Genomic DNA, 24,506 nt, shown 5'->3' on the forward strand with positions numbered 1-24,506 from the left:
TCATTTCATCTAATGTGTCATTTAGGGCTGCTATTTCTTTATTTTCGGTTCGGATGATCTATCCATAATTGACAATGATGTATTTAGATCTGTTAGTATAATTACATTTTGGTCAATTTCTCCCTTTATTTCTGTTTGTAGTTGCTTGGTATATTTTGGTGCTCTCTGATTGGGTTATAAATATTGATGACTGTATGTTTTCTTGTTGTATAGTTTTCTTTTTCTTTTCTTTTCTTTTTTTAAATTTATTGGGGTGACAATTGTTAGTAAAATTACATAGATTTCAGGTGTGCAATTCTGTATCACATCATCTATAAATCCCACTGTGTGTTCACCACCCAGAGTCAGTTCTCCTTCCATCACCATATATTTGATCCCCTTTACCCTCATCTACCACCCCCCACCCCCTTACCCTCTGGTAACCACTAAACAATAGTTTAGTGTGTCTATACGATTGTGTCTATAACACACAAAATCTGTGTTCATAAGATTTTGTTTCTCATTTCTTTGTCTTGTTCTTTTGTTGTTTTTGGTTTATATACCACATATCAGTGAAATCATATGGTTCTCTGCTTTTTCTGTCTGACTTATTTCGCTTAGCAATATATTCTCAAGATCCATCCATGTTGTCACAAATGGTCCTATTTCATCTTCTCTTACCGCTGAATAGTATTCCATTGTGTATATATACCACAACTTCTTTATCCATTCATCTATCGAAGGACATTTTGGTTGTTTCCGTGTCTTGGTCACTGTAAATAAAGCTGCAATGAACATTGGAGCACACATGTCTGTATGGAAAAATAATTTCAGATTTTTTGGGTAGATACCCAGGAGAGGGATTGCTGGGTCATATGGTAATTCTATTTGTAATTTTTTGAAGAACCTCCACACTGCCTTCCATAGCGGCTGCACCAGTCTGCATTCCCACCAACAGTGTATGAGGGTTCCTTTTTCTCCACAGCCTCTCCAACACTTGTTGCTGTTTGTCTTGTTGATGATAGCCATTCTGACTGGGGTGAGGTGATATCTCATCATGGTTTTTATTTGCATTTCTCTGATGATTGGTGATGTTGAGCATTTTTTCATATGTCTATTAGCCATTTGTATGTCCTCTTTGGAGAAATGTCTCTTCAGGTCCTCTGCCCATTTTTCAATCGGGTTGTTTGTTTTTTGTTGTTGAGTTGCATGAGTTCCTTGTATATTTTTGATACTAGCCCCTTATCGGAGAATGTTCCATGTACACTGTTTGCAAAAATCTTCTCCCATTCAGTTGGTTGCCTCTTTATTTTGTCTATGGTTTCTTTTGCTGTGCAGAAGCTTTTAAGTTTGATAAAGTCCCATTTATTTATTTTAGCTTTTACTTCCATTGCCTTTGGAGTCAAATTCATAAAACGCTTTTTGAACCCAAGGTCCATAAGTTTGGTACCTATGTTTTCTTCTATGCAGTTTATTGTTTCAGGTCTTGTGCTTAAGTCTTTGATCCATTTTGAATTAATTTTGGTACATGGTGACAGATAGCAGTCCAGTTTCATTCTTTTGCACGTGGCTATCCAATTCTCCCAGCACCATTTATTGAAGAGGCTGTCTTTTCTGAATTGTATGTTTTTTGCTTTTTTGTCAAAAATTATCTGTCCATATTTATGGGGGTTTATTTCTGGATTCTCAATTCAATTCCATCGTTCTACATGTCTGTTTTCCTACCAATACCATGCTGTTTGGATTATTGTTGCCCTGTAGTGCAAGCTAAAGTCCGTGAGTGTGATACCTCGAGCATTGTTCTTTTTTCTTAGGATTATTTTGGCTATTTGGGGTCTTTTGTGGTTCCAAACAAATCTGATGATTTTTTGTTCTATTTCTTTAAAAAATGCCATTGGGATTTTGATGGGGATTGCATCAAATCTGTATATTGCTTTGGGTAATATGACCATTTTAGCTATGTTGATTCTTCCAATCCATGAGCATGGAATGTTTTTCCATCACTTTGTGTCTTCTTCAATTTCTTTTAAAAATGTCTTGTAGTTTTCAGCATATAGGTCTTTCATGTCCTTGGTTAAGTTTATTCCTAGGTATTTTACTCTTTTTGCTGCAACTGCAAGAGGAATTTTAAAAAATTTTTTTTTCTGAGATTTCATTGTTAGTATATAGGAATGCAATGGACTTTTGTATGTTGATCTTGTAGCCGGCCACATTACTGTATTCATTGATTGTTTCTAATAGCTTTTTGGTGGAGTCTTTAGGGTTTCCTATGTATAGCATCATGTCATCTGCAAAGAGTGACAATTTAACTTCTTCATTCCCAATTTGGATGACTTTTACTTCTTTCTCTTGTCTGATTGCTCTGGCAAGGACTTCCAACACTATGTTGAAAAGCAGAGGTGATAGGGCACAGCTCTGTCGTGTTCCTGAACGTAAAGCAAAGGGCTTCAGTTTTTCACCATTAATTATGAGATTAGCTGAGGGTTAGTCATATATGGCCTTTACTACGTTAAGGTATTTTCCTTCTATACCTATTTTATTAAGTGTTTTAATCATAAATGGATGTCGTATCTTGTCAAATGCTTTTTCTTCATTAACTGACATAATCATATGATTTTTGTCCTTTATTTTGTTTATGTGATGTATCATATTGATGGATTTGAGTATGTTGAACCATCCTCATGCCCCTGGGATGAACACCACTTGTGATGAATAAAATATTTAATGCATTGTTGCATTCGATTTGCTAGAATTTTGTTTAGGATTTTTGCATCTGTATTCATCAGAGATATTGGTCTATAGTTCTCTTTGTTTGTGTTGTCCTTGCCAGGTTTTGGTATCAGGGTAATGTTGTCCTCATAAAATGAGTTAGGAAGTACTGTCTCTTCTTCAATATTTTGGAAGAGTTTGAGCAGGATTGGTATTAGATCCTCTTTGAAGGTTTGGTAGAATTCACTAGTGAAGTCATCTGGTCCCGGACTTTTGCTTTTGGGAAGGTTTTGGATGACTGATTCAATTTTGTTACTGGTGATCGGTCTGTTTAGATTTTCCAGTTCTTCATGGTTCAGCCTAGGAAGGCTGTATGTTTCTAAGAACATGTCCATTTCTTCTAGGTTATTGAATTTGGTGGCATATAGTCCTTCATAGAATTCTTGGATGATCCTTTGTATTTCTGTGGCATCCCCGATAACTTCTCCTTTTTCATTTCTGATTTTGTTTATTAGTGTCTTCTCTCTTTTTATCTTAGTTAGCCCAGCCAAGGGTTTGTCAATTTTGTTAATCTTTACAAAGAACCAGCTCTTTGTCACATTAATTTTTTCTATTGTCTTTTTGTTCTCTATTTCATTTAGCTCTGCTCTGGTTTTTATTATTTCCTTTCTTCTGTTGATTTTAGGTTTCATTTGTTCTTCTTTTTCTAGTTCTTTGAAGTGTAACGTGAGGTTATTTATTTAGGATTTTTCATGTGTCTTGAGATAGGCCTGTAATGATGAAAATTCCCTCTTAAATCTGCTTTCTAAAAAAATTTTTTTTTTTATTAGTTTCAGGTGTATAAGACAAAGTAATACTTAGACGTTTATCATTTGTATCCCTCACACTGTGGGCCCCTCCCCCATCCACTATCTCTCTGACATTGCCCCAGCCATCACATTTCCACTGTCTCCACTCCCAATGCTGTACTCCGTCTCTTGTAAGTGTATACATACATATATATACATTTATATATATATATATATATATATATACATTTATATATATATTATTATAGTTGGCATTCATTATTGTTCAACTTCAGGTGTACAGTGCAGTAATCAGGCATCTACATCTTCCCTGAGGTGGTCTCCCAAATGGGACACATGTCCATCGGATACCCTACAAAATCTTTACAACATTATTGATTACGTTCCGCAGATTAATTTTCAAAACCCAGTGGCCATCTTGTGGTTACTCATTGTTTTCTAATCCCCACACCTTCCCCCTAACCCCCGGCCCCCGCCCATCTAGCAACCCTCAGTTTTTCCTCTTTGTCTCCAAAACTGTTTCTTTTTTTTTTTTTTAAATTTATTTTTAATTTATTGGGGTGACAATTGTTAGTAGAATTACATAGATTTCAGTTGTGCAATTCTGTATCACATCATCCATAAATCACACTGTATGTTCACCACCCAGAGTCAGCTCCCCTTCCATCACCATACATTTGATCCCCCTCACCCTCATCCCCCACCCCCCAACCCCCTTACGCTCTGGTAACCACCAAATTACGTTCCCCAGATTAATTTTCAAACCCCGTGGCCATCCTGTGGTCACCGACTGTCCTCCAATCCCCTCACCCTCCCCCCCACCCCCCACCCACCCCGCCCATCTAGCAACCCTCAGTTTTTCCTCATTGTCTCCCAAACTGTTTCTGATTAGTTCATTCACTTATTCTTTTCTTTAGATTCCGCATATAAGTGAGATCATATGGTACTTATCTTTCTCTGTCTGACTTATTTCACTTAACATAATGTTCTCTAGGTCCATCCATGTTGTTGCAAATGGTAAGATTTCTTTCTTCTTTATGGCTGCGTAATACTCCATTGTATAAATGTACCATAGTTTCTTAATCCAGTCATCTACCGATGGGCATTTCGGTTGTTTCCATGTCTTGGCTATTGTGTATAGTGCTGCAATAAACATAGGAGTGCATAAAGATTTTTGAATTGGAGTTTTGGATTTCTCCGGATAGATACCTAGGAGTGGAATTACTGGATCATAGGGTAGTTCCATTTTCAGATTTTTGAGATACCTCCATACTGTTTTCCATAGTGGTTGCACCAATCTGCAATCCCACCAACAGTGCACAAGCGTTCCCTTTTATCCGCATCCACGCCAGCACTTGTTGTTTGTTGATTTATTGATGATAGCCATTTTGACTGGGGTGAGGTGGTATCTCATTGTGGTTTTTATTTGCATTTCTCTGATGGTTAGTGAGGTTGAGCATTTCTTCATATGTCTGTTTGCCATCTGTATGTCCTTTTTAGAAAAATGTCTCTTCAAGTCCTCTGCCCATTTTTTAATGGGGTCGTTTGTTTTTTTGGAGTTGAGTTGAGTGAGTTTTTTATAGATTTGTGATATTAATCCCTTATCAGATATATCATTGGCAAATATCTTTTCCCATTCAGTAGGATCCCTTTTTGTTTTATTGATGGTTTCCTTTGCTGTGAAAAAACTTTTCAGTTTGATGTAATCCCACATGTTTATTTGTTCTCTTACTTTCCTCGCGCGAGGAGATATATCAGTAAAAATCTTACTCCGGGTAATGTCTGTGAAGTTTCTTCCTATATTTTCTTCCAGGTATTTTATGGTTTCAGATCTTACATTTAAGTCTTTAAGCCATTGTGAATTTATTTTTGTATATGGTGTAAGGAGGTGGTCCGGCTTCATTTTTTTGCATGTGTCTGTCCAGGTTTCCCAGCACCATTTATTGAATAGACTGTCTTTACCCCATTGTACATTTTTGCTTCCATTGTCGTAGATTAAATGGCTATATAGGCATTGATTTATTTCTGGACTCTCTATTCTGTTCCATTGATCTATGTGTCTGTTTTTATGCCAGTACCATGCTGTTTTGATTACTGTAGCCTTGTAGTATATTTTGAAGTCAGGTATTGTTATACCTCCCACTTTGTTCTTATTTCTCAAGATTGCTGAGGCTATACTGGGTCTTTTATGGTCCCATATAAATTTTAGGATTATATGTTCTATTTCTGTGAAAAACGTTGTTGGTAGTTTGATAGGAATTGCGTTGAATATGTATATTGCCTTAGGCAGTATGGACATTTTAACTATATTAATTCTTCCTATCCATGAACATGATATGTGTTTCCATCTATTTATATCTTCCTTCATTCCTTTCTTCAGTGTCTTATAATTTTCTGAGTATAGATCTTTTACTTCTTTGGTTAAATTTATTTCCAGGTATTTTATAGTCTTTGGAGCAATTGTAAATTGGATTTTTTTTAAATTTCTCCTTCTGATGTTCTATTATTGGTATATACAAATGCAACTGATTTCTGAATATTAATTTTGTATCCTGCTACTTTACTAAATTCATCTATCAGCTCTAATAGCTTCTTGGTGGAGTCTTTAGGGTTCTCTATATATAGTATCATATCATCTGCATATAATGACAATTTTACTTCCTTCTTACCAATTTTGATGCTTTTTATTTCTTTTTCTTGTCTGATTGCTGTGGCTAGAACTTCCAGCACTATGTTGAATAGAAACAGAGATAGTGGGCAACCTTGCCTTGTTCCTGATCTTAGGGGGAATGGTTTTAGCTTTTCCCCGTTGAGTATGATGTTAGCTGTGGGTTTGTCATATATGGCCTTTATTATGTTGAGATATGATCCCTCTATTCCTACTTTCTTAAGAGTTTTTTTTTTATCATAAATGGCTGTTGGATTTTATCAAATGCTTTTTCTGCATCTATTGATGTGATGTGGTGTATCACATTAATTGATTTGCGGATGTTGAACCACCCTTGCATACCAGGGATGAATCCCACTTGATCATGGTGTATGATCTTTCTAATGTATTGCTGAATTCTGTTCGCTAATATTTTGTTGAGGATTTTTGCATCTATGTTCATTAGAGATATCGGCCTGTAGTTTTCTTTTTTTGTGGTGTCTTTATCTGATTTTGGGATCAGGGTGATAGTGGCTTCGTAAAAAGTGTTTGGGAGTCTTCCCTCCTTCTGGATTTTTTGGAAGAGCTTGAGGAGAATAGGTGATAATTCTTTTTTGAACGTTTTGTAAAATTCACCTGTAAAGCCATCTGGTCCAGGGCTTTTGTTTGTTGGGAGATTGTTGATTACTGATTCAATTTCCCTGGTGGTAATAAGTCTATTCAGGTTTTCTGTTTCTTCTTGAGTTAGCCTTGGAAGGTTGTACTCCTCTAGAAAATTGTCCATTTCTTCTAGATTGTCAAATTTGTTGGCATATAGTTGCTCATAGTAATTTCTTAAAACTTTTTGTATTTCTGCGGTGTCCGTTGTCACTTCTCCTGTTTCATTTCTGATTTTATTAATTTGGGTCCTCTCTCTCTTTTTTTTAATGAGTCTGGCTAAAGGTTTGTCAATTTTGTTTATCTTCTCTAAGAACCAACTCTTGGATTCATTGATCTTTTGTATTGTTTTTCTGGTTTCTATTTCATTTATTTCTGCTCTGATCTTTATTATCTCCTTCCTTGTGCTCCCTTTGGGCTTATTTTGCTGTTCTTTTTCCAGATCCCTTAAGTGTGAAGATAAACTGTTGATTAGTGATGTTTCTTGTTTCTTTAGGTATGCCTGCAATGCTATGAATTTCCCTCTTAGGACTGCTTTCGCGGCATCCCTTAGATTTTGGGTCGTCGTGTTTTCATTTTCGTTTGTCTTGAGATATCTTTTGATTTCTTCCTTGATCTCCTGCTTGACCCATTCATTCTTTAGTAATAAGTTATTCAGCCTCCATGAATTGGTGTGTCTTCCAGTTTTTTTCCTGTAGTTCATTTCTAATTTCATGGCATTGTGATCAGAGAAGACAATTGGTATGATTTCAATTTTCTTAAATTTATCGAGACTTGTTTTGTGGCCTAACATATGGTCTATCTTGGAAAATGTTCCATGTGCGCCTGAGAAGAACGTGTATTTTGCAGCATTGGGGTGAAATGTTCTGAGAATATCGATTAGATCCAAGTGGTCCAATGTATCATTTAAGGCTGTTGTTTCCATATTGATTTTCTGTCTTTGTCATTGATTTTTGACAGCTTCAATACAATGTGCCTTGGAGAAGGCCTGTTGGGGTTGAGGTAATTAGGTGTTCTATTTGCTTCTTGGATTAGAGGATTCAGTTCTTTCTACAAGTTTGGGAAGTTCTCATCGACTGTTTGAATATATTCTCTTTTCCCTTCTCTCTTTCTTCTCCATCTGGTATGCACATTATTCTTATATTGTTCTTTTTGATGGAGTCAGAAAGTTCTTGTAGAGTTCTTTCATTTCTTTTAAGTCTCAAGTCTCTTTCTTTTTCCGTGTGTGTCATTTCCAGGTTTCTATCTTTGATGTCACTGATTCTTTCCTCCATCTGGTCAACTCTACTACCTAAGCTGGTTATTTCATTCTTAATTTCTTCTATTGAGTTCTTAATCTCCAGAAATTCTATTTGGTTGTTTTTTAAAATTTCAATCTCTTTGGTAAAATGTTCATGTTGTTGTTTGATTGTGTTTCTGAGTTCATTAAACTGCCCTTCTGTGTTTTCTTGCATCTCGTTGATTTTTTTCAGAACCGCAATCTTGAATTCTCTGTCATTTAAGTCACATATTACCATATCTTTAACTTCATTTTCTGGAGACTTCATTTTCTATCTGAGCTGTCTTGTTGCCTTGGTTATTCATGGCAATTAATGATTTATTATTTCTCTTCCTTGACATCTACAGGAGTGGATTCTGTAACAGGTTATAGGAGGAGGTCTGTCTTTTGTTTTCTAGTAGGTGTTGGTAGAATATTTTATTTTCTTTCCGACTGCAGCCTTTTATTCTCTCACGATGTAGTGTTATGTTTTCTCTGCAGTATTCCAGCTTCTCATACAATGGGGGGATTCCCTGGAAGGCAGGCTTCATCTCTGTGACAAGTTTGCCTGGGTCATAGGGTGCCGCATCCGTGTGGGGATGAGGATAGCTTTTGACGTTCCAAAGCTCTTCCTGCACTAGATTCAGAGCCCGAGTGTTTCAGCAGCTCTATTTGCTCCTGTAAGGATCTGCCCAGATAGGTGGTGACAGCAGCAGGGTGGGTTGTAAGAGGTGGCCTAGAGCAATGGTGGAAACCACCACCACAGCAGGTCCTGCTTCCACAGCTCCCTCCCCTTTACCGGAACTAGTTGGGCTGCAAGTCCATGTCTGTGTATCACAGTTCTCAGAACTGCAAATATTCTGTTTTTTTGATCTGACACTGCTACTGTTCTGCTTCTAGCACCGGGTAGGTGGGGGCGGGGTGAGCTCTGGGAGGGTAGGGAGGGTGCGGCTAGTCTCAGTGCCTAAGACTTCCATTTTCTGCTCGGCAAGGAGTGCTTAAACCACTATTTTCAGACTTCATCCCTCAGTCTTTGCACCAAGGTCTCTGCCATGAGCATTGGGTTCAGCCATGTTACATGCTGTTCTCTCAGCCTTGTGTGCCATAAGCAGAGCCCTAGCAGTCCGAATTCTTCTGTCTCCCACAGCTGTGGTAGTTCCAGGATGCAGTGAGTTTGGAGCACTGATCCAGTTCTGCATCCTGTGCCTGTGTAGCCCCGTCTCCACACTTCTCCTTTCCCTTCTCCTCCACTCTTGCAATTTGCCCACATTTAGGTGATTTCAGTCGTGAGCCTCTTAGTTTTGCCTTTCTGCTGCACAGGGAGTCCTTTGTGGAGTCATAGTTGTTGAATTTGTTGCAAGTTCCGAGGGAGATTTCAAGAGGCTCATCTCACGCTGCCATTTTTTTTCTCGTTCACAATCTGGTTTCTGTTGAGAACTTACAATTTATCAAGGTAGCAATTACTGTTAGTTGTCAACTGTCAGTTGGTTTTCTTGAAGGGAGATGCTCACGTTTATTTTTGAGAAAATGTATGCAATAAACCAAGTCTAAATAATCATAGTTGTCTCATTCATTCTTTCCAGTAAAAATGCTACTCCATTAAAAAATAATAGGCTGGGTCAGCTCACACAAATTATTTTTCTTAGGAAACAGTACTTTGCAGTCTAGCAGAAGTGCCTTATGTGTACATACTGTATCATCATATAAGATACTTTAAAATCTGAATTTAAGGATGATGATTTAGTAAAGATAATATTTTGAACCCTTCAACCAGGACATTTAAAAATGAAAGTGGGTATTTGTTTTCCTACAAGTAAGTGGTGGTGAAGAATAACTATTGCAGTGGAATAGCCTCCATTCTTGCTAAGTTTTATCTCAATGTGAATGTCAATATATTGAAAAGGCAAACGATGTCAAAGTTATGCTATGAAAATAGTTTTGACATCATGGATCCTGAGAGAGGGTCTCAGGGACTTAAGGGTTCCACAGACCACACTTTGAGAACCGGTGTTCTGGTTAAACCAAGGAGAGTCTCCGAGCTGGTCCCCGCCTTTCCTCCTTTTCACTTCCCAGAATCCCTTTCCCTGAGCTGGATTCACTGCCTCCCCAAACTTGTCTTAGAGCTTTTTTCCTGGGCTCCTCTAGAAGAGAACTCATCTCCTGGAAATTTGATGCCAGAGAGTGCCCTCAGTTTTGAAAGGGAGGTGGAAGGACACATATTTCCCCTTTGGAATTGGGAACAGTTTGTGCCTGAAGGTACCAGACCCACTGATAACCTACCTTGGTTTTATCATTCACCAACTCAATATGTATTCACATCTTAGACAGAAATCTGACCAAGTTTGTAAGAGAAATAATATTGGCCCTTTCATTTTACATGGGTCTAGTGCTCTGACTTGAAGCTCACAATAAAATGAAGAGTAGCTCAGTCCAATAGAACGTTCTGTGGTGAAGGAATTGAATAGCGACGTGTTCAATATATAGTTATTAACTTGAAATTTGGTGATAACCTAAAAACAAAAGGACTTTTAAACTGAGAGGCAAAGCATTTATTTGAGATTAAAAGAGTGGGTTGTGCAACAGGTTGATAGGAAGAGATCTTTCTTTTGCTTTCCAGTATGTCTTGGTGGAATGTTTTATTTTCTCTCCCAGTGCAGCCCTTTATTCTTTCTCATGCTGTAGCATTATATTTCCTCTTACACTGTTCCAACTTCTCACACGGTGAGGGAGACTGTTCCCTGGAAGGTGGACTTCTCCTCTGTGAGCATGTCACCTGGGTCTCCAGGCACCACCTCCATGGGGGGATGTGGAGAGCTTCTGAAGTTCCAAATCTCTTCCTTTAGATGATTCCAATTGCGTGTCTCTCAGTCTTGCCTGTATGCCACACAGGGAGTCCTTTGTATAATTATAGCTGTTCAATTTGTTATTAATTCCACGGGGGATTTTAAGAGGCACTCCTCATGGTGCCATTTCTGAGATGTAGTCCCCTGTATGATCTTTTAAATGTATTGTTGAATTTGGTTTGCTAATATTTTTTGAGAATTTTTACATCTGTGTTCATCAGGGATATCATCCTATAGTTGTTTTTTTTGTCTGTTTGTTTGTTTTTTGCAATGTCTTTGACTTGGTTTGGAATCGGGGTAATGGTGGCCTCATAAAATGCAGAAGGAGGGAGCTTCAAAGCTGTCCCTCCTTCTGGATTTTTTTGGTATAGTTTGAGGAAAATTGTTGTTTTGTTTGTTTGTTTGTTTGTTTTTCATGTTTGGTAAAATTTTCTGTTCTGTGGTGAAGGAATTGAATAGCTACATGTCCAATATATAGTTATTTAGCCAGCTGGTCCAGGAGTTTTGTTTGTTGGGGCTTGTTGATTACTGATTCAATTTCATTGGTAGTAACTGGTGTGTTCAGATTTTCTGTTTCTTCTTGATTCAGCCTTGGAAGATTGTATGTTTCTTGGAATTTATCCATTTCTTCCAGATTGACTAATTTGTTGGCATGTTGTTGCTCGTAGTATTTTCTTAATATTTTTCTGTTGTGTCATTTGTCACTTCTCCTCTTTAATTTCTGATTTTATTTATTTGCATCCCTTCCTTTTTTTCTTAATGAGTTTGGTTAAAGTTTTGTCAATTTTGTTTATGTTTTCAAAGAGCAAGCTCTTGGTTTCATTGATCTTTTGTATGGCTTTTTTAGTTATTTCCATTTTGATCTTAATTATTTCCTTCCTTGTACTCACTTTGGGCTTATTTTACTGTTCTTTTTCCAGTTCCCTCAGGTGTAAAGATAGACTGTTGATTTGAGATTTTTCATATTTCTTTAGGTAGGCCTGCATTGGTATAAATTTCCCTTTTAAGGCTGCATTCGCTGAGTCCCATAGATTTTGTGTTGTTCTGTTTTCATTTTCATTTGTCTCACAGTATCTTTTGATTTCTTCCTTGATTTCATTGTTGACCATTTATTATTTAGTAGCATGTTTTTCAGTCTCCCTGTATGTGTGTTTTTCAGGATTTTGTTTTTTCTTTTGTTTGTTTGTAATTGATTTCTAGTTTCATACCCCTGTGGTTTGAGAAGATGCTTGATATAATTTCAATGTTCTTAAATATGTTGAGACTTCTTTTGTGGACTAACGTGTGGTCTATATTGAAAAATCTTCCATGTGCACTCAAAAAGAATGTGTCTTCTGCTGCGTAGGGGTGAAATGCTCTAAAAATATCAATTAGTTCCATCTGGTCTAGTGTATCATTTAAAGCCGCTGTTTCCATTGTTGACTTTCTGTCTGGAAGATCTGTCTATTGATGTCAATGGGATGTTAAATCCCTCTATACTATGATTCTGTTACTGTTGATCTCTGTCTTTATGTCGGTCAATATTTGTTTTATATATTCAGGTGTTCTTATGTTGGGTGCATAGATGTTTACCAAGGTTATGTCCTCTTGTTGGATTGACCCACTTATTATTATGTAGCATCCTTCTTTGTTTCATATGTTCTTCATTTTTGTTCTTCATATTTTGTCTGATATAAATATCGCTACCCCAGATTTTTGTTATATTTCCATTTGCATGAAGTATCTTTTTCTATTCCTTTACTTTTAGTCTGTGCCTTTGGATCTGAGGTGGGTCTTTTGTAGATAGCATAAGCTTGGTCCACTCAGCTACCCTGTCTTTTGATTGGAGTATCTGATCTATTTACATTTAAAGTGATTATTGATAGGTACATAATTATCGCCATTTTATTATTCATATTTTCGTTCTTCATTGATTTGTTTGTTTTCTTTTTTCTTCTGCTTAAAGAAGTCCTTTTAATATTTCTTGTAACACTGGCTTAATGGTAATAAATTCCTTTAGCTTTTTTACCTGCCTGCTTTTTTCCCCCCTTTTTCCTCTCTCCTTCAATATTAAATGATTGCCTTGCTGGGTAGAGTAGTCTTGGTTGTAGGCCCTTGTTTTTCATTTTTTTGAATATTTTCAGCCACTCCTTTTGGCCTGCAAAGTTTCTGTTGAGAAATCAGCTAACAGTCTTATGAGAGCTCCCTTGTGAGTAACTAGTTGTGTTTTCCTTGTTGCTTTTAGCATTCTCTATATTTAATCTTTGACATTTAAATTATGATGTATCTTGATGTTGCCCTGTTTAGGTTCATCTTATTTAGGACTCTCTGCATTTTTCGGCTTGTATGTATATTTCCTTCACCAGATTAGGGAAATTTTCAGGCATTATATCTTCAAATACCTTTTTGATCCCTTGCTTCTTCTCTTCTCCTTCTAGTACTCCTATGATGTGAATGTTGTTATGCTTGTGTTGTCCCACCAAAGTGTTACGTACCTCGTGGCTGAATATCACTACGATCACCTTTGAAGTGCTCCCCTTGGGTAGCTATGCATTGTTGCTAGCACCTAGTCCACCCTTGAAATCAATTTTGGAACTTTTTCTGGAATGGCCATCAGAGCTGTTGTCGTATTACAGAGCTGTTGTCGTGTTGTCCTGAAAGTCATAACAATGTCTTCCTTTCAATATTTCCTTTATCTTTGGGTAAAGAAAGAAGTCATGGGGGCCAGATCCGGTGAGAGGGGAAAGGGTTCCATTACAGTTGTTTGTTTGTTTAGTTGTTGTTTGTCTCCCTCAGAGACAGTGCCGTGTGAGCCGGTGCATTGTTGTGATGCAAGAGCTATGAATTGTTGGCAAAAAGTTCAGGTCTAACTTTTTCACAGTCTTTTGAGCACTTGCAAATAGTAAACTTGGTTAACTATTTATCCAGTTGGTACAAATTCATATGAATAATCCCTCTGATATCAGAAAAGGTTAGCAACATTGTTGCAACAAGTTCGTGAACTTAATTGTCAAACGTCGTACGTTTGTAATTGTTTTATCTTTCTGATGGTTTGACCCATTTATCATTACAAAATGACCCTGCTCATTTGTAGTAGCATTTTTAAGTCTCTTTTGTCAAATATTAGTGTAACAACTCAGGTTTCTTATGGTTGCTGTTTGCATGTGATATATTTTTCCATCCCTTTAACTCTAATATATTTGTATTTGAATATCAAGTATGTCTACTGTAGAGAGCATAGCTACCTCTTACTTGTTTTCACTATAACAATCTGCACTTTGAATGTGTTTATTCCATTTACATTTAATGTTAACAGGGATACATTTGGATTTATGATGCCATTTTACTTTCTGATCACAGTTCCTAGTGAGACAAGATTCTCCTGAAGGGACAAGACAAAGGAGCAGAGAAGACGACCCAGCTGAATAGTGTCCATCTCAAAGACCACGATGCACTGAGCACCAACTGGGTACATGCCCCATCCACGCTCAGTCCTCACAGCCTTCTTCTGACCCACTGGCAATGGGCTCAGCACAGCAAACACATGGATTTTGGTAGGTTCTCAGGTCTTCTATTTATTTCCTCTCAAACTTTAGGATTTTCTCCTTCAATTAACCCATCAACCCTTCACAGCAAGAATTGAAAAAGCAGATTCACATCCAGATTTTTATTTCAATAAGAAATAAGAAGTTGCCAGTCAGTGTAATATGAAGTAAAGGAAGGGATGAAAACAGACGTTGCTGGAACAGGACAGTGGATCAGAGAAGAGACTCAGGTCAGTGTGGGGAGGGGGCGGTCAGTCTCCCACCTCCTCATATGATGCTGATAGGAACACACATTCAGATGCCCTTTGCAGAAAGAGAGCTCAGAGGTTCCTGAATTCACAAAGTGGGGGCAGGAACAAATCTTGCATCACTCAGTCCCACACAAGGCAGCTGTCTCATGCTGCAGAAGAAAATAATCATGAAAACATTCAGGTTAGTGGCTGTAAGTGGTGACATACTCAACAGTCTACCACATGCTCAAACTGTCCCAAAGAATCCTCATTACACAGTCCTGTCCCCTCTGCCCTAACCCCTCCCCAGTTCAGGCCCTGCAGGGTCTCACCTTTAAAGCCATGAGAGAAACATCAGAGCCCTGGGCACTGTCACTGCCTGGGGGAGAACAAAACAGGATGTGGTCATAGCTCACAGCAGATGTGGTTAAAGGAGGAACTCTGGGGGTTGGTGAGCTCCCCCCATGGGCTCCTGTCTGTATTATCCCAAGAGCTTCATAAAGAAGGAATTATGGGGGTGGGTGCACTCCCCGCAGAGATTCCATCTACACTATTCCAAGGGTCTCAGAGATCACCCTCCCCTCCATACTCACTTGCAGCCTCAGTGTAGCTCCCTCCTTTTCCACCTATGGGAAGAAAACATCCTGTGAAAAAACTAGAAGGCAGAGCCATGACGGATTTGCAGGAACCCGTTAATCTGAATCCTAGTGAAGTGTCCAGAACTGTGTCTAAAGACCCAGGGCAGGATCAGGAAACATGAAGAGGGAGAGGTGTGGGGACTGGACCAACCACCCTCCTGGAGGTCTGTCCTCAGCAGGGACCTTCCCCTCTGATCTTCAACTGCTAGGAATCAGGTCACCATCACCAGAAGTATAAAGGTGAAACATTTGAGTTTCATTTTAACAAGTGCTTTACAAAAGACTAAGTGTTAGCAATCAGCTCCAGAATAGGCAAGTGCGCTGTGTGGATGGCACCTCCCATCCACACACTGTACCTGGGGCTTAAAAAACCCCTGTGAAGACAACTCAGTCCTCAACCCGTCCGTACCTGAGCACTTCTTCCTCCACAGCACAGCTCCAGCCACCACAGCTCCCGTGACCACAAAGAGAACCAGACCAACAATGACGCCCATAATAGGAAGGGTGGGCTGAGGAGGTGGTTCTGCAAAGGGAAAGGAAGGGGCCCAGACCTCAGCCTTGAGTCCCACCCTTGCTGAAGGTGTCCATTGGGTTTCTGCTTTATCTGAGAAGAAGCTTCACCCCCATCCCTCTCTTACCCCATCTCAGGGTGAGGGGCTCGGGCAGCCCCTTGTGCTGCACATGGCACGTGTATCTCTGCTCCTCTCCAGAAGGCACCCCCACAGCTGCCCACTTCTGGAAGTTCCCATCCCCCGCAGGCCTGGTCTCCACGAGCTCCGTGTCCTGGTTCAGGTCCTCCCCATCACGCTGCCAGGTCAGGGTGATCTCCGCAGGGTAGAAGCCCAATGCCCAGCACCTCAAGGTGACATCATGGTCAGAAATGGGGTGATGGGTTACATGTGTCTTTGGAGGGTCTAAGGAGGCAGAATCAGAAAATCCACACTTTGGGTTATCTCCACGGGACATTGAAGCTGCGCTCATGACTTTCCCGAGGGGGGACAGGACAATCGCTTGGGCAGGAAGAAGCACAAAACACAGACTTCAGTGTGGGATCCAGGTTCTGGGATAATCTGATTCCTGGGAAAGTTCTAGAATCATGGTGAGAACCTAGAGTTGGAGGCTCCATGTCTCTAAGGAAGAGAACAGAGCCTTCTGCTCCTGACCTGGGTGGAGGGTGAATGATTCAGAAAAGCTGGAGTCAGGCTTCCTAAGATGTTCTCAGATGAGAAAAAGTCCTTGAGAGAGTGTCATGGTTCACAAGGTGGCTGTCAAGGTCAAAGGGAACCGTAGATGGGTCATTTCAGGGATGTCTCCCCTCCACCTTCATAGAGACTGGATTCCTTAATTGTCTTCTTAAGAAAGGTGGGGCTCGGGTTTCTGGGTGGGAATTCCCACCAGTTCTTAGGAATTTTTTTCACTTTCCCATTCCTGAATCCTGAGAAAAGTTTATGGGGAAATCGGGAAAATCAGCTCCTTGAACCCAGGTGGTTGCTAGTATGGGCCATCCCTTTGTGGAAACGATTCATTGTGGAGAACAGAAAACAGTTTGTATCTCGGGATTCGGGAACGGGAAAGCAAAATAAATTCCCGAGAACAGGCGAGCGCCTAGGAGGGGCCTCTGTGTGAGTCACTCTGTAGCACAGAGTAAGAAAACCTAGGACACTCCTCCCTCTCCTGACTAGGAGGGGAGTTATTCTTACACTCATCCCACTTTCCTCCCCTCCCCGTGGGCAAGCAGACCCCGCCCCAGCTGAGATGGGGAGGCCCTGTACCTGTGCGCAGCAATGTCTCCTTCCCGTTCTCCAGGTATCTGAGGAGCCACTCCACGCACGTGCCTTCATAGTAGCCCCTCAGGCGCTCCGCCTCACCGGCCGCCTCCCACTTCCGCCGGGTGATCTGAGCAGCCTTGTCTGCCGCGGTCCAGGAGCGCATGTCCTCGTTCAGGGCGACGTAGTCAGTGCCATCGTAGGCGTCCTGCCTGTACCCGCGGAGGAGGCGCCCGTCCTGCCCCACGTCGCAGCCACACATCCTCTGGTAGGTGTGAGACCCTGACCCCGCCCTGTGGTCAGCCCCGCCCTTTAACCCCTCCCCCTTAACCCCGCCCCGCGGGCAGCCCCGCTCCCACCCGCCCCGCAGTGATGGAGCCTGAACTGGAAATGAAACCGGATCAAAGTCACTTCTAAATCAAAGGCTCTTCCCGGGTGGAGGGGTCGGGACGGTCCCGCAGTCTCGGGGTGAAGCTCAGACCCGGAGACTCGGGGAGACCCCGGCCCGTCCGTGGGGAGGGGGGTCGTGACCGGGACCCGGGGTCCGTGTCGCTCACCGGCCTCGCTCTGGTTGTAATTCTCCAGCGCGCTCTGCAGGTCCGCTCGCAAAATCTGTTGGTAGAATTTGGCGCGTCCTGTCTCCCGGTCCCAGTACCCCGGGTCCACCTGCTCCAGCCACGGCCCCTCCATCCACTCCGCCCGCGGCTCCGCCTTAGGACTCGCGCCGTCGCTATCGAAACGCAGGAACTGCGTGTCGTCCACGTAGCCGACGACGATGTACCGGGGCTCCCCGTGGCCGGGCCGGGACCAGGTGGTGATGAAATACCTCATGGCGTGGTTGCCTAAGGACAGGGAGGGGCTGAGACCCAGGTGACCCTCCTCCCAGCGCGGGTCCCAGGTCCTAGGTTTTTGGGCAACGAAGGGGAGAGGGAGCCTGGGAGACGTAAAAGGGGGGAGGGATGGAGAGGGGAGGGTGCGGGAGACCTGGGAGCGACAGGAAGCGGGGGGGGGGCGAGGGGGGAAGGGGGGTGTCTGGGGTCGGGGCCGGGCCGTGGAGACACATCTTCCCCGGGGTCCTGCGTCCCCACCCGGCGGTCCCCTCGCTTCGCCCCCCTCCCGCGAAGACTGTTCCCTTCCGACCCCGCACTCACCCGCCCGGGTCCCCGTCAGGGCCAGAGCCCATAAGAGCAGCAGGAGGAGGGTTCCCGGCCCCTTGACTCGCATCCTCCGGCTCTGGGGACAATCTCTATCCCCTCACACGTCGGTAGAGACTTGATAACCGGGAATGCCGGTGATGTTGATTGGCTTCTCCAGAACCCGGACAACCAATGGGAGTGAGAACTGGTGATGCCTTTCGACTAGACTAAATAATTTTCCAGGCACTCGACCAAAAGAGTGTTTATTCTGGAAAAGGAAAAAGCAAAACCACCTAGAGTGTGAGACGCGCACATCCAGCCAGCTGGCCTCCTGCAGCGTTCCTCCCCTCTCCGTAGATGGCCCCTATATATATTATTTCCCCATCCCCGTAAAGATCAAACAGGAAGTCAGGACTAAAGAGTAACAGGAATCCCAGCTCCATCCATAGACCTTCCAGCTCCAGGGTCATTTCTCTTAATGTGCCAGTTCGCTTTTATCATTCCTGGCTTTTGATCAAGATCTTTTCTCTAAAAACATGTTAATCAACAGTCAGGTCTCAGGTTTTCCAGTCTTCAGCCTTTTGTCCCTGGATGTCAGGAAGGACCTCCTCTGGGTTCCATCTCTTACGTCAAGAGGAGAGTGAACGGATGGGGAACAGCTGGAGTCCAGGGTTGATGGGCATCAGGAGCACAGCTTAAAAACAATAAGAATTAAAGGTAGAATTAGAACATAGCAACCTAGCTTTTCTGGTAGGTATAAACCAGGAGCCCAAGCTTGTAGATAATGAGATAAAGACTATTATCATCTTACATAGATCAAAGTTCTTGATGATAGATTCAACAACCAGAAAGATGTGGTAACTCATTTCCTTAGAGGTCACCTGCTTTAAATTTTGACAGCTTTAGGTTCAGGTCACCAGACTGTCAACAGTACATGGTAAGGGCCCTTCCAGCGTGGCTAGAGGGAATCCTTTTTGAGGTGTCTTTTCCAATTAAAAAACAATCTCAGGTTGTAGAGTATGAATTTTTATTTTTTCGTTTCCCTGGAGTGCACAGTGAAGCAATTGTTCCACTAAAGCATGGTTATTGTCGATAGAAGCAATTAAGCCTTACAATACTGAGGCAGGTCTCCTTTCACTAACTGTGGATAGAGAGGCAGGGGCCAAATGTATGGGCGTCCTATAATTACCTCAAAAGGTGAGAGCTTATGAATACCAAAAGGAGTAGATCTGAGATTTAAAAGGACTAATGGAAATTCTTTTGGCCAAAGTATTTGAAGAGTTTCTGCAAATTTTGATAATTGAGTCTTATTAATACCATTAGTGCGTTCAATTGATCCTGAAGATTGAGGATGGTGAGCACAGTGAAAATGTTGCAGAACTGGCCTAACAGCACAGACTTTCTTGAGCACCTGACCACTGAAATGGGTTCCTCAATCACTGTGGAGTTCAAGAGGAGTTCCCCAAATAGGAATAATCTTTTCTAACAGTACTTTAGCCACTGCAGGCGCATTAGCTTGTCTGCAAGGGAAAGCTTCAGTCCAGTGAGAAAACACATCATGACTGGAATATACTTGTATTCATTCGATGGGAGAAACTGTATCAAGTCCACTTGCCAGACCTCAAATGGTCCGTATGGCAACTTAAAATGTCCAGTGGCAGTGCTAACAGTCTTCCCTAAGTTGTACTTTAGACAGGTGGGACACCTGAGTTAGGCACTTTCGCAGCCTTATTAATATTTCCCCACCAATATTGGTGCATGAAGGCTACCATTTTGTCAGTTGACCAGTGGTTTAACGCACGTACAGTGGTTAGGAGTGGGAATTTTAGTGTTTCTGGTAGGATTGGGTGGTTATTTGGCTGAATCAGTGTCTTCTCCTTATCAAATAAAATATTTTTGGATCTCCAGTCTTGTTTATCTTCTTCAGAAACTGATTGTTGGGCTTCTCTTGCCAGCTTTTCTAAGTTATCAACTGGAGAAGCTTCTCTCTGGACCATGACACAGGTTTGACTGCTGCTGATGCCTTTTAGGACAGTATTCTTAGCAGAAATGTCAGCAAGGTGATTTCCTTCAGCTTCCAGAGAATCAAATTTAGGATGCCCTGGAATCTTAATAATGGCTAAGACATCAGGTAGAAGTATAGCATCCAATAATTTCTGTACCTATGGACCGTTTTTAATTTTACCTCCATTGGAGGTAAGGAAACCACATTGTTTCCATAGCATTCCAAAGTCGTGAGCCACTCCAAAAGCATACCTACTGTCAGTATACATGTTGACAGCTTTACCCTTTGCTAAAATGCAAGCTCGAGTGAGGCATAAAATTCAGCCTGCTATGCTTAAGTGGCCAGAGTCAAAGGTGCTGCCTCAATGACTTCAGAAGGGGCTACAACAGCATAACCAGCACAGCACAGTACATACCACTGTCGTTTTTTAAGTATGGACCATTTGTAAACCATGATAGATCAGCTTTATGTAGAGGAATCTTTTGCAAATCGTCACGAGGAGTCAGGAGGTGATCCGTCAATGTCTGACAGTCATGAGGAGCTTTGTCAATCTCAGAAGGAAGAAAAGTAGCTGGATTAAGGTTATTAAGATGTGAAAGGGTTAAATGGAAGTGGTTAACAATAGGGATTCATAGGAAGTAAGACAACTGACTGAAAGATGCTGGGTGTGATGAGAATTCAGGAGAGCTTCTACCCCATGAGGCACAAGGATGGTGAGGGGACTTCACAACAATTTCCTCCTGGCCTTAACCAGAAGAGCAGCAGCCGCAATGGCTCTAAGGCAAGGGGCGGGGGAATCCCCCAGCCACAGGGTCCAGTTGCTGACTATAGTATCCTAAGGGTCTATATTGATCTCCACATTTCTGAGTGAGCACCCCAAGGGCGTTTCCTTCCTTTTTATGCACAAAAAAGAAAAAGGGAATGTGGTAGTTATTATGCCCAAGAGAAGGTGAGTTTCTTAAAATTACCATATTCAAGGCCTTAAGGCCATGTCATCCGATCTTCTCATGAAATTGGGTCAGGACTGTCATTCCTTAATAGGACATGTAGAAGTTTTGCCATAAGAGAGATTTGGGATCTAATTTCAGCAATAGCCAACTAGCCCAAGAAAACCTCACAATTGGTGCTTAGTCTTGGGCCTTGGGCAACTTGGAAATGGAGCCTGTCTGGATCCATGCGCAGACCTGGTTCCCATGTCAGATGTCCCAAGTACCGAACCTGAGTTTGAGCAAATTGTAATTTTTCTTTAGGGACCTTATATCCCTTTAAGGCCAAAAGTGTCAACAAATGGATACTATCATCCTGTGAGGAAACCTGAGAACAAAGAAGTATATCATCCACATATTGTAACAAAGTGGAACTTTTAGGGAAAACTACATCATTCAAATCAGTCTTCAGAATCTGTGAGAAATGAGAAGAGCTGTCAGTAACACCCAGAGGTAAATGACTCTCCTTCCCAGGTGAAAGCAAAAAGGTATTGGCTCGCTTCATTGAGTGGGATGCTAAAGAATGCACTGCACGAATCAATTACTGTAAAGAATTTGCTTCCAGTTGGAATGGACGCCCGCAGCGTAAGAGGGTCAGGAACAACAGGGTGTCGAGGGATAACAATGTGGTTCATTGCTCAGAGGTCCTGGACAAACCTCCACCCTCGTCCGTTTGTCTTTCTCACAGGTAGAAGAGGAGTGTTACAAGGACAGTGCAAGGGATAGTAAGACCCTGAATTACGTAATCTTCTGTTATGGGCTTTATGCCTCCTTGCTTATAGGATATTGATTAATTCTGGGCAGAGGCTTTGAAGTATTAATTTGAACCTTGATAGGAGGTGCACGGTGAATTCTGCCAATATGAGCTGAAGCTTTTACCCATAAAGAAGATGGTAGTTAGTCCAATGAGGTCCATCAATCAGTGCTTTCAGATTCAGTTACTGTACCATCAGAGACAGCACAAATGAAAGATGCTGAAGTCGTGTAATTCACCTGATTGGTGATTCTGTTGAATACCATCAAACTCTACCATTATTTCTCCTTTTTGAGAAAAGAATATCCCAGTATGCTACTTCTCTAAGAAATTTCTGCCTAATAAATGGGTAAGGGCAGAAGAACTAAGGAGAAAGCAATGTTTTTCTCTTAAGGGACATAGACGAAAGGGAATAGGTTCAGATACGTGAACCTGTTCAGGTATATTTGAAGCCCACACTATGTGCCATGTCTAACCCTGAGGCAGTGGCTGGTTTATAATAGTGGGGTTGAGCACCGAGAGTGTAGCACTGGTGTCAATAAGAACAGAAATAGTTTCCTCCCCAATTTGAAGAAAAGTTTCTTCAAGATGATTAAGGGGAAGGATTGGGAAAAGCCCCTATAGTTCCTTGGAGTCCTGTCATTAGAAATTGGGGAGATATGAAAAAGACTGGTAAGAAAGCAGAGAGCATCTTGTACACTTAAACTTATGACAATCCTTTTTCCAGTGTCCTTGCTCCTTACAGTTGTGACAAAAAGTTGAACTTCCTTGGTTTCTCATTGGGCCTCTCATTTGCCATGGCTGAAAGTCAGAAGTTTAGCAATCTTACTTCTAGGTGGCTCGTCTAGGGTACTGGCAAGGTCATTAGCCAAATTCACCAAGTCTAGGATAGCCATTGTTCCCCACCCCATCCTGGGTCTTCTAACCAGGAGGGAAAGGTTTTTATTTAGTACCTTGACAAACAAAGAATTAAAAGTTACACATGTGGTGTCAACATCTGATGACCAGAAATCTCCTTAAAGACTACCTAAAACCTATTACAATAGTCATGAACAGATTCGTCAGAACTTTGTGAGCAAATGTGAATTTTGCTCCAATCAATAGACCTTGGGAAAGCCTCCGGAATTGCTCGATGTACTTTTCGAGCAAGTTCCCTGGCTTCCTCCCAATAATTGGAGGTTTGCTTTTCTAAATCTGTATCAGGATGCTCCCATCCCGCAATCCCACTAATGTCTAGCTTGGCCTTCACCAACTAATGTATTAATTAGCTGATACAAAGCAGAAAACCCAGGCTGATAAGCTGAATAATAATATGAAATTCCTCAGCAAACTTATCAGAGTTCTCAGTTACCTTAGGGAATTCCTTTACAATGGCTCGTAACTCAGCTTTAGTCCAGAGGATGTAGGAGACGAGGGTTTTATTTGGATCTCCAGAGGGTTTAATCTTAAATGGGAATGTAAGATTCTGAGAAAGGAGAAAAAAGGAGATTCAAGAGAAGCTGCAGCTGGGTCTGAGCTGAAAGCAGAGGAGGCAGCAGTGGGATGAGATGGCATCGGAGGTGGAAGTTGAGACATGGGAGCAGTGGGGGAAGGGCAAGGCAGTACTGTGGAGAAGAGCATGAGGTTTCAGGTGCCATTTTGTCTCTTTTTGAATTTTTAGCAACCCTTTTTAACTTTGGGACTTTATTTTGTAAATGGACAACTTTAGATTCAGTCTCACTTGGAAGCCTCAATATACCACTCAAAATAGGCATTCTATTTCTCTTTCTTAATGACAGTGCTGTTATTATCTAATTGAGTTTTAAGAAAATCAATTTTCAGAATCTCAAAAGTTCCCCAAAGTGGCCATTGATTTTCTAAATTACTCTTAGTCAGACCTGTCCATTTAGTTCAATTCATGCATGAAAATTCCCTGCAGGTTTCAAACATATACTCAGAATAGTGTCCCTGTTGGAGGGACAGTTTTAGAAGGCTTAGACCTCAAATACCTCATTTTTAACACTGGGCCTGAAACAGTTCACAGCTCGAGCACCTGCAGGTCTTCAGCTCACCTTACTCTGGAACAGTCTGATCACTGAGAATCAGGCCAAAGCCTAAAAGCCAGTTCCAGGGAAATAACCAACTCTCAGTGGGTTAAGCCATGGGTTGAGCTGAGTGATATTCCTCTCATTTTCTCAGTGTAACAGCATAGTCTAATACTGGCCCAAACCAACCAATTTCAGTATAAATAACCTCTAACCCCAAAGGGACTTCAGATGAAGACAAAATTTTGTCTCAAAGGACAGCTTGCTTTCCAAAGAATTCAACTTGCTCTGCCACAATGAGTACTCACAGACCACGTAGACAAATAGGCATTTCTTGTGCGCGTGCACACACACACTCACATAGACACACATGCACACACACATGCACGCACACACAAATGCACACGCACATGCACACACACATGCACATGCACACACAGCCACACACATGCACGCACATACATACACACATGCACACGCACATGCACACACATGCACACATACATGCACACATGCGCAAACATGCATACACACATACATG

The 24,506-nt window shown here is 41.6% G+C and overlaps 1 protein-coding gene across 2 annotated transcripts; it reads right to left on the minus strand.

Annotated features, from left to right (window-relative positions):
* Nucleotides 1–14,267: 14,267 nt before the first annotated feature.
* On the minus strand, nucleotides 14,268–18,516 carry LOC117020242 (class I histocompatibility antigen, Gogo-B*0102 alpha chain-like). Of its 2 annotated transcripts, XM_033102586.1 has the most exons (8): nucleotides 18,212–18,516; nucleotides 17,618–17,902; nucleotides 17,067–17,342; nucleotides 15,933–16,208; nucleotides 15,704–15,817; nucleotides 15,250–15,282; nucleotides 14,989–15,035; nucleotides 14,381–14,826 (listed from the first exon to the last, which is right to left on the minus strand). In XM_033102586.1, the coding sequence occupies exons 1-8, from the start codon at nucleotides 18,282–18,284 to the stop codon at nucleotides 14,794–14,796; spliced, it is 1,137 nt and encodes a 378-aa protein (XP_032958477.1). In that variant the 5' UTR covers nucleotides 18,285–18,516; the 3' UTR covers nucleotides 14,381–14,793. The 2 variants fall into 2 exon arrangements, with proteins under 2 accessions (XP_032958478.1, XP_032958477.1); XM_033102587.1 differs by lacking the exon at nucleotides 15,704–15,817 and having other exon boundaries at nucleotides 14,268–14,826; nucleotides 18,212–18,287.
* Nucleotides 18,517–24,506: the final 5,990 nt, after the last annotated feature.

Source organism: Rhinolophus ferrumequinum, chromosome 3 (assembly GCF_004115265.2).
Source record: "Rhinolophus ferrumequinum isolate MPI-CBG mRhiFer1 chromosome 3, mRhiFer1_v1.p, whole genome shotgun sequence".
Taxonomy (NCBI): Eukaryota; Metazoa; Chordata; class Mammalia; order Chiroptera; family Rhinolophidae; genus Rhinolophus; species Rhinolophus ferrumequinum.

Excerpts from the sequence above, each read along its gene's own strand:
- LOC117020242 (XM_033102586.1), bottom strand. The coding sequence starts at position 18,284 with ATGCGAGTCAAGGGGCCGGGAACCCTCCTCCTGCTGCTCTTATGGGCT. Across the intron at positions 17,343-17,617 it reads TTACAACCAGAGCGAGGCCG|GGTCTCACACCTACCAGAGG; the intron begins GTGAGCGACACG and ends GGGCGGGGTCAG. Across the intron at positions 16,209-17,066 it reads GGAGACATTGCTGCGCACAG|ACCCTCCAAAGACACATGTA; the intron begins GTACAGGGCCTC and ends CTGCCTCCTTAG.